Consider the following 13851-nt stretch of genomic DNA (forward strand, 5'->3'; position numbering starts at 1 on the left):
ACAGTTCTGTATTTACAGCTCAGTGTAGTCTGCTTGAAATTTACTATACCTAAATGTTTAGCAGTGTTGACTAGTTGGTTGACTTTTGTCAAAGAAAAAGCATCAGTGAAATACAAAAGACAAAACTTAACAATGAATTTAAGGCTTTGAAAAGATGCAGAGACTTAAAATGCATTAAAAAGCTCCAGGGGCTGAGAGACCACTGCAGAGCTGAGTGATAATTTCACTGATTGGAGCAGCTTTAAAAAGAGCATTAAAATTGCTAAATTGTAACATTTTCTCCACCTATCAGCTTTGACTGTAACATAGTATTCCATCTTTGTGCAAATTTAATGCTTTTCCTCATTTATTTGTTGCAGATTTACAACAGAAGACAGAATAATACAGGTAGGAACGTTACCGCAGATTATAATGATGACTCCTCACAAGGGCCAGAAGGCCCTTCACCCTCTTCTTGTTGGGATGTGTGTTGGCACATTCCCCCCCATGGCTGGTAACCAGCAGGCCGCAGGCCCAGGGCACGAGGAGGTGAAATGTCAAGAGCAAAATGTAAATTCATGCTGACAAGCGGTGCAGAAAACATGTTCTCTGCGACTCAGGGAACCTTGATATTTCACAAAGTCAAATGAACATGTCAGCCAACACTCCAGGGCAACCATTGGGTTATTTAAAGAGGAGGCTCAGAAAGCAGGCCGGTGTTACGTTACATGCAGCAGGGACTGTTTTCATGTAGCTCAGCAGGCAAAGCTCTCCTCTGATTGTGGATGTTATCCTCCTTCCACAGTCTCGCTCCGCCTGTGAGCCATCACCAAGTCCCACAGTGAGATACAATGATGATGAGACACGAGAGGACACACAGTGTTTCACGTTGGACTGTCATTACAAAACTGCTGCGCTCTCACCCGCCAGGTCCGCTGTTGGACCCAGATCCTGCGCGTTATCTGTCCCAAAACACCAAGCTCCCCAGAACATCATGTGGCCCACAGCCTGAGCTATGATTAGCAGCAGGACAGCACCAGGACTCAAAACCTCCTTCATCCAGGCTGCATTATAAACTGAAAAAATAAAGATCAGAGTCTGGATGCTTTGGAACCGATGACTTTATATATAAGATATCAGAGTCTACTGTGAAAATGTGATCTGGACGGCACTTGTACCTCATGTCTTTTGCATCACTATGATAGAAGAAGCGTGGCTCTGTGAATGTCGCTGTCAGTCTTAGATGCACTTTGGTCCAAACTGAAATATCTCAGCAACCACTGGATGGACAGTTCCCGAGAAGTGGAACTAATCCTGATTAAAATCCTGACTTTTCCTCTAGCACCACCAGCAGGTCGACATTTTAGGGGTTTTCAACTGACAAGAGTATGACGACGACTGAGCAGCCTGTCACACTAAGATTCAAACTCTCTTATATTGGACCTCTATCATTACTATCCAAATAAAGATGTTCATATCAGCCCAAAACTCTACGCCAAGATGAAGAACATGGCAGAGATGACTGTCAATTCCTGCGAGTATGGACTGAGGCTATGAGCCTTATGTGCCACATCTGCTGCCCCTCCTTGATAGCTAGCTTTTCACAACATTTTTACTGCATCCGACTGTTTAAAGGACCTAAAGCTGCCTGATCAGTTAAAAGGTAATCATCAATGCTGTTTCTATTACATTCATAATATTTAAGTTTGAATATATTCATTAAATGTCATTATGTGGACAGGATTTTTGACTAGAAAAAAAAGCCTGGCACCCAGGCCCTGTGGTTGAAAACATGCCTAAATCATCACCCCTCCACCGCCGTGCTCATACTGAACCCTGATACTTCCTGGTGCTTTGCTCAGTTTTATCTTATGGTAAATTTGCTGGGATGCCCACCCCCGTGCCACTCTTTAAGCACACACCTGAATGAGCCAGACCAGCAAATTGCCAAAAAGGTGATCACACTTGCTAATGTTTAATTAATCAAGTGCATTTGATTAGCACTGCCTGACTGCTTTTTACCCTCTTAATTCAGCAAGGGTGTGCTTATTTTTTCACAGGTCTGCATAGAGCCCTGTGAAAACTCTTTTTCACATGAAAGTACGCCCCATGATATTGATCCTCATAAAAAAATGTGATTATTTTTAAGAATACTACTGAAGTTATGGAGTGTCATAGTGCTTGAAAAATAAGTAATGTGAATTAAAATATGCAAGATTTTGACCCCTTTGTGTATCAAAATGTTTTAGAATGGGATCATCTACCAAAAAAACATTACATCTTACATAGAGGCCAATGAATACTCATGGATAGCTATTAATATACATTTCAAATAGATGGGAAAATAAACATAAATCTAAAGATTAAAGTGCTTAATTGATGCGTCTGCTCATCGTTCTGTACCAAATTCTTTTTATGCCTGGGTTAATTCATAGCTAAAGAGCTCTCCTTTCAGCAGAGGATGTCCTGATGACACTCTCTGACATCTGAGATCACGCTCCCTTCTGTCATGGTGTACATGAGCTTCGCTGGCTGTGCTCACGAGTAGTTCCGTTTCTGATTTAATGCCTCCTGCACTCAGACACGAAAAAATTCAATGAGCTCTTGATGTGACTGAGAGTTAAATGAAGCTTCAGTATCCACACTTAACACAAACTGAAAGATGCAAAGAAGAATGTCAACATTTAGAATGCAGACATGACTGCTGATCTCACAGCAAACAGAGCATGCAGTGGAGTAAAGAACATATGTTGCATATGGCCAAGAGGGGAGTGATTCAGACTGCTAAAAACAACCGTGACCCTACTCTGCAGTGTTACAGAACAAGGTCCAGAATACAGCATCACACACAAGGACAGAAAAGTGCTATCAGTGTTTGAAATGTTAACATCCTTGTCAGTCCCTAAATAGAAGCTAATTGCAGCAGGAAGCAGCGTGTTTTTAGGCTTTTTAGCGAAGTGGTGAGGGGCACAAAGCCAGACAGAAAATGGCATGTGATGTGACCAAGGGACGTGTCCATGTGAAAAGATTTCTGTCACTGAGGCCACATTTGACACAGCCAGCCACATGTTGGCCTGATAATGTCAATATCATTTCCTTCATCAGCTGTCAGCTCAACGCCTGCTCCTTGTCACTAAAACAGTGTGAAAATAAAGAACTCCCACACTTGGTGACAGTGCTTGAGCTGCACAATAAACCCCCTAGAGTCAGTAATTAAGGGGCATCCAAAGGGTTTTTTTCCCCCCCCTCTACACTCTGCTGCATCACTGACAACCGTCTTTAATGGAACAGTTCAACATTTAGGTTAAGACACTTTCTTGCTGAGAGTTAAGATGAGCAAATTGTACACTAGTCATGTCTGGGTGCCATTACGAAGCCTAAGGCATCAGTCAGCTACCTCAATTTAGCCTGGCTCTCTCCAAAGTTAACAAAACACACCTGCGTCATTAACGTCTGGTTCAGACCAAGTTTAGCTTTTTTTAATAAAGTAATGTCATGTGTTTGGCAGGGGAAAAGTCCGATGACTCACTTCTGTCATGGTGTAGCCTACTGAAGTGCAAATTTTGCAACCTCCAGCTGCTCCAGGGTATTAAAGGTTAACTACAGCGGAGGTGGCCCATCTGCATACAGGCCCTGTGAAAGTACTCATTAAAAAACTGTAGAGTAATCCAAGCTATGCAACCAAACCGGGGGTTTGAAAAACCCTTCCATCATGAAACCCATAAACAGCACACGAAACCAGCTTAATGTTTATGTGCTGCCTGTATGTGAAGTTACACCCCCCACCTCACCCTCATTCTGTCACGCATGTAAGTCTGTCAGGTCCAGCTTGACGTGTGGGGGAGGGACCACACAATGCACATGCCAACTGCACAAAAACATGTGCAGAGCCCTGAGCATCTTCCTCATCCTTCCCTCCCAAAAACTGTGTTGGTGTAATCAGATTACACTGTCAGTAGAGTTGTGCCTGGCTGCTGCCAGTAGCACAGATCCATAACTTATCGAAAGCTGATTAACACATCAACCCTCGTGCTTGTGCCTGCTAAGAACGAGGAGCTGTGCGGTTGTCAGGATTACTTAAGTGTGAACCAAAGACTGAGGCTTCCAGATGTGAGAGCCGTGCATTAACCGTCACTGCTATCATCACAAGCTCCTGTCACTGTGACACTTCAAGCTGGGCTTTACATTTTAAAATATACTTTAATAATCGCACAATAGTTTACTATAATATTAAAGAAAAAAAAAAAACGAATAGGGTATAATGAGGTGGAAGCAGATGAGCTGCGACAGCAAATGGTGTCTCATTAAGAATCTAAATGCCATTAAAGGATGCAGCTGCTTCTGACCTTTGACATGGATTGAGAAAATCTCTCGTTTGATATCTTGAGTGCCTCCTTCAGCACTGCAATTAAATCTGAGCTGAAAGCTCTGTGCTGCTCCTTTTCAGCTCCCTTGGGATCTCAGACTGTAGGATGCCTCCTGGTGGTGACTTTTGGCAGTCAGATGACATCTAGAAATCCTCCCCCAATTGCCTAATGAGCTGTAATTTTCACCAATAGCAGAGCTACTTTGGGAGTTTTTTTCAGGGTTGGCTTCAGCAAAAGGGCCCGTCTTGTGCAGCCATGGCAGGATGGTAAATTGGAGCTGGCGCGATGAGTCTTGACAGCAGCACAGTCTTGGCCACGAGCACAAACTGCCGTGCTTACGTAACCAGCCTATTGTTACCGCCATGTCACTGCCATTAAAATTCATAGGATTCACATGAAAATATGACCCAAACAACTGTCTGCTGCTGCTGCAGCAGAAGATGGAGAAGCAGGCAGAAAGAGGAGATTCAAATGAGCTAAAAGTGAAAGCACCACACAGATGGCCAGTCCACTGAACTCTTGGTCCCGTTTCAGCATACAAGTCACTGTACTGGGGACAAGTGGGTCCTCTCCAAAGAGCAGAGGCACAGTGAAGGCAGCACTGGGAACAACTCAGCTGACACTCCTTCACACCTTGATGACAAGCCCCATCTGTTTGTAGCAGTACTATCAAAGAATGATCACATGAGGATTATTTATAGCTGCAGGTGTAAAACACTCGTCTAGATCATTCAGTCGTTTTGTTTTCTGATCTGCATCACAAAAAAGGTAAAGAGCTGAACGGTTATATCAAAGAACTCTTTTCTATTGTTGTGTTTTGATATTGTTCCTTTTACAAGGGAAAATAAGTATTTTTCATCCTGTTAGACATCTTTAACCCAACTCACTGAAGGGCATTACAATGCAGGAAGCCGAGTGTGGATTTGAATGGCCCTTTAATTGGGATCAAGGGATGTCCTCATTATCGGCAGAGACAAAAGGAAAATGGAAACCAAAAGTAATTTAAATATAGATTCACACAGCTCATAGACCCTGGAGAATAAACCACAAAAGTTGAAAAAACCAAAACAGCATATTTCTATAGCAATATTTCTATAACCTCCATTACCACTAAGGACTGTGATCATGATGTGGAAAACCCCCTTCTTTTTTTTTGAGCTATTAATAGTGTAGTGCCCATGTGGCTTTATTGTACCAGGATGTAAACATGTTAATTTTGTCTGGTGGAATTTACTCTTTGGAGCCAGCCTCTAGTGGCCAACAGAGGAATTGCAGTTTTTTGGCATTTTAACATTTGCTCCATTTTCAACCCTGAAATTTGGCGCTTGTCCAAATCCAAAAACCATACATTCATGGAGGTGGGGAGGTGCTTGTACAGTAAGACAGCACTCCTCCTGCTAAAATATGCTCGCTCTCTCTCTCTCTCTCACACGCACTTAGATATAATTATGCAGGTGTTTCCACACTGTTCAGATGGAATGATTTATTCATAATTATGATAGCATAATAAAACAATGAACATTGAAAGCACTGACAGTTGAACCCAAGGCCTCTCACACACAGCATGCACCACCCCGACCCTAGCATTCAGACATTGAACATCCCTAACGGCAAGTTGCTCCTGGCTTCCGAAAATCGTCCTTTTTTAACTCTGTCCAAGTCAGTTTTTTCCTTGTTCTTTTTTTTTTAATCCTTTAAATATATTTTGATATAAAAACAAGCCCACGTATGATGAATCAACCATGTTTGTGAACTGCCTCTCCCCCTTCTTCTCCTGTTATTGCCCTGCCACCCAACCACCCACCCACCACTCCTCTGGGCGGTCTTTAAGGAAGGATGAACATGACACTGGCCCCCCCAAGTCTCCTCAATTCCTATTCTCGTGCTCTTCATGGACGCTTGGATTAACAAAAAAAAAAAAAAAAAAAAAAAAAAAAAAGAGTCTGATGTCAAGATGGTGGAGGTGAAGGAGATGCCATTTAAAAAAAGAAAACAGTTTAATAACCTCTGGAACAAAGAAAGCAATAAAAAAAGATTTTGTTTAAAAAATAAAAATAAAAAATGAAACCATAACAGTCCAATCAAAAGAAGTGTTGGAGGGAAGTCTGGAGCTCTGTAGACTGGAGGCACTTTGGCACAGAGCGAAGGCCCCACACCTGACACCAAGGCCGAGGGAAAGCAAGGAGGGATGCAAGGAAGGAATGACAGAGTTGGGCTGAAAGGCATGCAAAGCCACATGGTGATATGAGAATCTGGGAATGATTGAGTGGGGTGGACTGGAGAAGAAAAGAGCACCTGACAAACGTGGAGGAAAAGGCCAGCCTCCCCTCCAGTTAATGCCATGTTCAGGAGAGGAGGAGGAGGAGGGGAGGAAATACAAAGAAACAAAAGGGAACTTTCACACAGAAGAAGAAGAGCAATTTGGACCAAGTGACAAAGAGAAGGGAGAGTGAGTGAGTAGTGGCAGGTGTAGGAGGAGGAAAGAGGAGCGGCCCATCGCGAGAAGAGGAAATTGTCTGGCAAAAGCTATACAACACGAACAGGAAAACAGTCCTAGTGTGAAAGCAGAGGACGGCTGGTGGACGGCGGAGATCGGGGGAGGGGGCACAGCGTAGCAGTCCCACAGGTCAAGAGGCTGGGCAGGCAGGAGGAAAGTGCTGTGGTCCCTCTTCTCCTTCTCCTGCTCCTCCTCCCACTTAACAGCTGTGCTGGGCTGCATCTCGCCCCCGTCCTCTTCCCCCGGTACCCCCCACAAGCGTCTCCTCTTCACAGGTAGAGCTCCTTGGCTCTGATATGCTGCAGCTTCTCCCTCAGCATGCGGAAGGAGGGCCGCATCACAGGATCCAAGGTCCAGCACTGCTTCATCAGGTCGTACACCACGGCGGGGCAGCCGTCTGGGGCGTCCATCTTGTACCCTTTCTCTACCCGAGGCACCACTTCTTTCAACGGCTGAGAGACACAGACAAAGAAATGCTGACATTAGCTCAACATTGTGATCAGTGAAACTGATGCAACGGACTCAAAGGTGATGCAATATTCCAGGCAAAGGTTATTCTACATAACAAGAATAACTAAAAATGCGAACGTATCAACCGGTGACACATCACCTGCTTCAGTTGTTCCATGGCATAAATGAGGCCAACACAGAGAACCAGCAGTTACACTGATCTTGCACAAAAATAAATAACTGATTCAGGCAATAAAGCCTGCCATCTGCTGGTGTATGTCAGACATCAGCGAGCCACAGAAAATCCCATAAAGATACTTACAATTCTAGGATAAGGCACACGCCCAAAGGAGTAGATCTCCCACAGTAGGATCCCATAACTCCAAACGTCTGACTTAGTGGAAAACCTCTGTTGGATTAAGAGAGAAGCCGAAATTCATACATTATACATAAAGGCATTCAGAAAGCAGATCAGGCTTGCGCCTCCCTCCAGACCAACAAAACCAGGTCGTACAGTACATACACCCCCACAGTGGATTTTAAACCAAACAATCAAGATGTGACTGAAGTGCACACTTTCAACTTTAATTGAAGGGGTTTAACAAAAGGACTGCTTAAACTGTTGAGGAACTGCAGCCATTTTTATAGACAGTCCCTCATTTTCATTTTAAATATAAAGATTTCCACTCTATAACTGTCCAGTTCCACTCCACTGCTGCCAAGGCCATTATATTTTGGCCTGCTGCCTTGACCCTCGCACACACACACCGTCTGTGTGTTTTGAACCAACATTAAGATGTTTGCATCAAATTCAGAAACACATTTCTCATTTTCAACATTTTCAGTTAAACTTAGGCCTTAATTCATTAACATTTCAGTGAATTTGTTTACACTGTGTCCTAACTTTGTTGGAAACGGGGCTGAATAATTCTTCTTTTCCCCCATATTTGCAGCTTGTTCATCAGTCATACACTCTTTCTTGTCAGGCTCTGGGTGCCCAGAGTTACTTTATCTGGGCAGAAATTCTGGGCAGCTTGACAGATGATTCGATTAAGATGTTGGGAAAACCTTTGGGCTTGCTTTTACTCTCCGACAGGAAATCCGTTTATGAGCCACTAAACACCACTCTTTGTTAAACTGGGCTCTTTAAATACTTTTAGGGCAGACAAATACACTATTAATGGACTTGCTAGACCCGGGATCAAGATTTTACCACTATTTAAAAGACTGTCTTGGACTAGCACTCTCATTCAAATAAACTGATATCCTGCAGCTTCCCCTTTTTAACCCATTTTAAATAAACCGCCCTTGTTCAGATCAATTAAGATAGTCAGCAACATCAACCCGGTCTCATTCCATCACCTTCTCTCTTAGTGCTTCTGGGGATGTCCATTTGACGGGCAGCTTGGCAGTGTCCTGTATGGAGGATGCCTCCTTGGTGAGACCGAAGTCGCTGACCTTGGCGATGTTATCGTCAGAAACCAGCACATTGCGAGCCGCCAGGTCTCTGTGGACGAAGTTATTGGCCTCCAGGTACTCCATAGCTTCACATACGTCACTGCCAGGAGAGGGGATGAGTGAGAACTGGTTAACTAATAGGGGGTTGAGGATTTTACTTTTATCATCTGCCCTTGTCAGGAAAATTAGTTTGGCTAGAGGGAAAACTAAGCCATTATGAATTTCAATTTAGTTTCAGATGTAAATGTTCCAAAATGTTTTTTGCACCTCTGAAAGTTATTTCAAAACTTACAAGGCTCGCACAGAAAATGAAACATGAACTGATTAATTTGAGACAAACATATAATAATGCTCATCTGAAGCCTTACACTCATTCTTTGTGGTGATCACAATGGACATAACTTGCTTTAGATTAAAATATTAACTAGATAAATATTACATTAAAATAAATAAGGAGGTCTGAGTTGAGGCAAACAACGTTCATCTTACTGCTATGACACAGTTCTTCTGAAGTTTAGCAAGAATGTATAGGGTTAAAGTGGCAGTGATTTAGTTTCAGATCCCGAAAAGAGCAGTTTAAAAATGTTCCTTTTTTAAATAATTGCTTGAAAGAGACTCACAGTGAGAACTTGAGTAAGCAGTCTCCACCGAGAACAGTCCGCCCTCGAGAGCGCAGGTAGTCCACTAGGCTGCCCTGTGGTGCAGATTGGATTATTAACACAATGCTTACATTCAAGAAAGTCTCATAGAAAACTGTGTAGGTACATTTTTAGCATGAATAGTCTGAGTAAAAACCATATCCACGACCCCATGCAAAAAAAGAAAACATGTCAAAGTATTTTTTTTTTTTAATAAGGGGAAACATTTGTTTAATCTGTACAATAACAAGTGTTTTAAAAATCCATTTGCTGTTTTACATGGGGTCACAGTAGTCATCATTTCTTGGCTTAGAAGCAAATGCCTCCTCTAGTGCACAGCCTGTAACCCCCTGTGCAGATGAAACAAACAAGATACAAATCTTTTTGTAACTGCTGAATGGGGCCAGGTCAGGTGTTTTCCAGTGTCTCCTGTCTTTATGCCAAGCAAGGCTAACAACTGTTTCATTAGCGTGGTTTTGACTGTGTTTTATTCTCTTAAAGTGCTGAACTAGCCTTTAAATCGCAGAGGGTTAATGCGAGCATGTACCACTTCCAGTTTTAGAACTTGTCATAAAAGAGCACTTGGGCTGACCTTAGCCATGTATTCTGTGACAATGTAGAGACTGCCTCTCTCCTCCACGATTACCCCTAGCAACTGCACCAGGTTGTTGTGCCTCAGTTGCCTGTCAAAACACAGAAGCAGAGGAAAAAAAAAAAAAAAAAAAAATGTGGTAAGCATGCAGGAAAATATTTAAAAAAAAATCATGGTCACCTTCTACCCACAAAAATGACAGAGGACGACCTAATATAATGATGAAGAAACATGTCTGCAGACAGAAACATCTTTTATAGGTGGGGTGAAGTACAAAAAGCAATAGCTACAGATCTTACGTCATGACAGAAGCCTCAGCGATGAAAGCCTGTGCTGTAGCGTCATTTTTGATGCACTTGACCGCCACCTTGGTCCCTCTGTAGTCTCCTACCATCACATCTGACAAGGACACAGAGGGAACAAAGTTTTAGTACATTCTCCAAGGTGACCTTGGCCTCATGTGAGAAATGAAAATGAAATATGAAAATATCCTGGTTAAATTAGGCTCTTACCCCCAAACTCCCCTTTTCCAATGGTCTGGAGGAGTTTCAACTCTTTCCTGTTCAAGGCCCAGCCACCTGCCAAAAGAGGACATTAATGACACTCTGCAATCATAATGCAAGTAATAATATTATTCCAAAAAGGCGTTATGAAAAAAATCCTCTAACAGCACGTTTATATAACTTTGCAGTTACAGCAGCTATTTTCTTGTTAAAATAACTTTGACAATGATGTATATCCTTTGAGCGGGAGAATTAATCTTTGCATTTCTCTGGTGTAAGAATTAGCCGGGTCAGATGGGTACGTGAGGGTAAATAAAGACAGACAGAGCTGGAGATTGACCTTGAGAGCCGGTGAAGCCCAGCAGTCGTTCCCAGCCACACAAAGATTAACAACCCTTGTTGATTAATGCTATTAAAGCTCGTAGGATACGCAGGATTTCGCTGTACACTGTGTGTGTGTGTTCATGCATCTGATACTGTGAGGTTAATGTGGCATACAAAGACAAGCATAACAAAGTGTCCTGTGTGTATTGGTGCCAGTGTCCCTGTAGGGCTGTGTAATGAGCTCTGTGTGCTCTTACTCCTAGAGAATTCGTCTTGCGCTGCCACTGTTCCCTCCATCAACTTGGGTTTAATCAGCCTGGTACAAAGGCCATCAGCATCTTTGGTGTAGTGCTGGAGAGAGAAAGTTTGAGAATTAAATAAAATCTCCATGCATAAAGGGAAAAAAGTCTGTATGCTTCAAGTGTTAAAAGTTATAAAGAAAATCCTCTCTCTAAAGGTTTTCCCTGAATTTAGGTCAGCAGTATATACTATACTGTGCCACTGTACCTAGCTGAATGATCAGATACGGGTGTTCTTGGATTACTTCATACTGTTGAGTCTATATACAAGCTTTTGATATGCTAAACAAAAGCGAGGCTGATGTTCAGGGCCACCCTCTGCAGGAAAATGTGAATGTAGCGATGAAAAGAAGATTCAAGCTGTGTTGTAAGATTTTATGAGAGGAGGCTCCATCCACCAAACAGATACAGCATGACAGGTTTACCTTTTATCAACATGCATCTTTGTTAAAGATGAGGAGGCTCGTCTTGAGGGACGACAGAATCCCAGCCTTATTTCCATATAAAAGATGGATTAAAACAGGGGCAGCAAAGTTGGGAGGATTTACAGCAGAGTACAAAGCTAGAAAACAAAGTAAGGTGTTCGCCTGAAGTTTAAGGGCTGCTTCTACTGCTCTGTAAAATTTAACTCCAGCTCCAGTCAGAAGTACTCTATTAAAGCAGTGTCTGTTTCTAATCAGCTCTATTTACAAAAGACATTAGTACATTTTCAGATTTGCCTTTTTTCCAGCTCTAAAACAAACCAAAAAAACCCACCAGAATAAAGTTTTATTACTTTAAAAGATCAATTTTTTTCTTTGAATTCATGTAGTTAGAGACAGCTATGTCTAAACTTACTTTTGTGTGTCTTTCACTGCATTTCCATTTGAAATGATTCTTAGTCATATTACACAGAGACTCATCCACTGTGTGAAAGATTTTAGCTTCCTTCCCTTTAAGACAGATTTCTTTTGATTGGCTGTCCTAAGTTTGTGGGTGGGTCTCCTATGCTCACAGCCTGAGATGACCAAATTATGGATATCAGCCCTTACTGACATCATGCAGACCCATTAGTAGACTTGTTTGTTACTGGAAACTTTGAACATGTTTAATATGATATGAGCATCCAGCATTGTAAAACAAAATAAGAAAAAGCATAAGGTGTAGCCTCTTTAAGCTACTTCAGATGTGGACAGATCAGGGGACAACAATACAGAGGGCAAGTCACTTTTAAAATTACATCCCCTGCAGCTTTGGCTACTATATAAAATGCTTATATAATCAATACATTACAGAAAAGTAACTATAACAGAAGTCACTTAAAAAACAAACAAACGAAAAACACAAAGAAATAAAAATCTACACTTTAAAGTTAGACACACTGTGATGAAATGATCACACTTGGGAAATGTTTAAACCTCTGCTGGACACGGTCAGTATGAGTGTTGCCCTGAACTACAGCTGACAAAAGTTGTAGAATTTCTCCCCAGCTGAAAGGTGAGGTTCCTGGGGAGCATTTACTGTGGGAACAAAGAGGAGGGTGAGAGGGCTGGTGCATTTGCACTCTGCTGGCAGTACAGGGATGACTCGTCTACCTACAGAGACAGAGAGCTCTGCTGTCAGATGGAGGTAGCGTGCAAAGTATGTGGTACGACCGGTATTTGGGCCACTCTGGCATGCACTGCTGTTGGTCTGTCTGCCAGCCACGGAAAAGAGCGAGGTTATAACATATAAACAGCTGAAGTGACAATGATAGTGACAAGTGTCCACTGCAGCTGCTGTCTGTGCTTTTTGTACTGTATTTCTGATCTTTTAAGATTTTTTTCACAGTCCTCTTATTTGAGATGAACTCTTCTGTCACTCCCTTCCCTATTTTGGCCCACTTGTCAACCAATCGCCTTTCAGCAGACGCATACATCATCTGCTTCCAGCGATGTGCAGATAGGGTTTTGGAAGACTGCATGGCAGCAGACCTGACATGGGTGGAAACGCCTCTCTGCTGTCTGTCCAAACGGAAACGTGTATGCAGACAGACACATTTGTGGGACCAAATTACGCTTTACAGTTCATCCTTATAAAGACAACAGAAGAATCTAATCCCAGCCCACATCTGGTTATCAATTTAGGTTAGTATTACAAAGGCAGAGTTCCCGTTTATCAAGGCAAGTAAAGAAACAAAGACCATCTGCGTTGAATTGCAAACGCACAAAAAAAAGAAGTAATGATGTGAAAATAAATCAGTGCCTCCTCAAGTGATAGCAGAAGTTACATAAATCATGAAACCTCTTTCTGACCACTGTTACACAACTGTGGACTGATGTGATGACTACAGACTGTAAGATATGATTATAACCACCAGGGGGCAGCATGGTGAAGGAAAGCTGTGCTCCCATTACATTATTAACAGACAAATTAACTGCACATGTAAAATAGCCACAGTTATATACACAAATGATGCATTTAGATTATATTCAGCATTCATCAGGTCATTATTTATCATTTCTGAAGCGTTGCCTATATGATCTTGAAAAAGACAGCTCTGAAAGGACCTTAATTAGCACTGCTTATGTAACACATAATCACTGAAATGCAATCTTAGAGTGCATGAAAATGTGTTTTTAGAGCACAAGTGGCTAAACCACAATCTTCCCATGTGTAATTAGCAGAGAAAGGTGTGATCACAGAGTTGAAACAGCCAGTGAGCACCCTAACAGACAATACTTTGACTGTGCAATTACACCCCTAAAAATACCATATGGAGCGAT

At 42.2% G+C, this 13851-nt stretch overlaps 1 protein-coding gene across 4 annotated transcripts in view; it reads right to left on the minus strand.

The window, feature by feature from the left end:
- Positions 1 to 5814: 5814 nt before the first annotated feature.
- Positions 5815 to 13851, minus strand: part of cskl (c-src tyrosine kinase-like) — a 51650-nt gene continuing 43613 nt past the window's right edge. For all 4 annotated transcript variants that reach the window (XM_005447676.4, XM_025907747.1, XM_005447677.4 and 1 more), the window contains 8 exons: positions 11066 to 11159; positions 10494 to 10559; positions 10281 to 10380; positions 9982 to 10072; positions 9372 to 9445; positions 8656 to 8851; positions 7616 to 7702; positions 5815 to 7295 (listed from right to left, as the gene is read on the minus strand). In XM_005447676.4, coding sequence (XP_005447733.1) covers positions 7113 to 7295; positions 7616 to 7702; positions 8656 to 8851; positions 9372 to 9445; positions 9982 to 10072; positions 10281 to 10380; positions 10494 to 10559; positions 11066 to 11159 — 891 coding nt within the window. In that variant the 3' untranslated portion in view covers positions 5815 to 7112. The remainder of the gene's footprint in view (positions 7296 to 7615; positions 7703 to 8655; positions 8852 to 9371; positions 9446 to 9981; positions 10073 to 10280; positions 10381 to 10493; positions 10560 to 11065; positions 11160 to 13851) is intronic.

The sequence above is a fragment of the Oreochromis niloticus genome, linkage group LG1 (genome assembly GCF_001858045.2).
Source record: "Oreochromis niloticus isolate F11D_XX linkage group LG1, O_niloticus_UMD_NMBU, whole genome shotgun sequence".
Classification (NCBI taxonomy): domain Eukaryota; kingdom Metazoa; phylum Chordata; class Actinopteri; order Cichliformes; family Cichlidae; genus Oreochromis; species Oreochromis niloticus.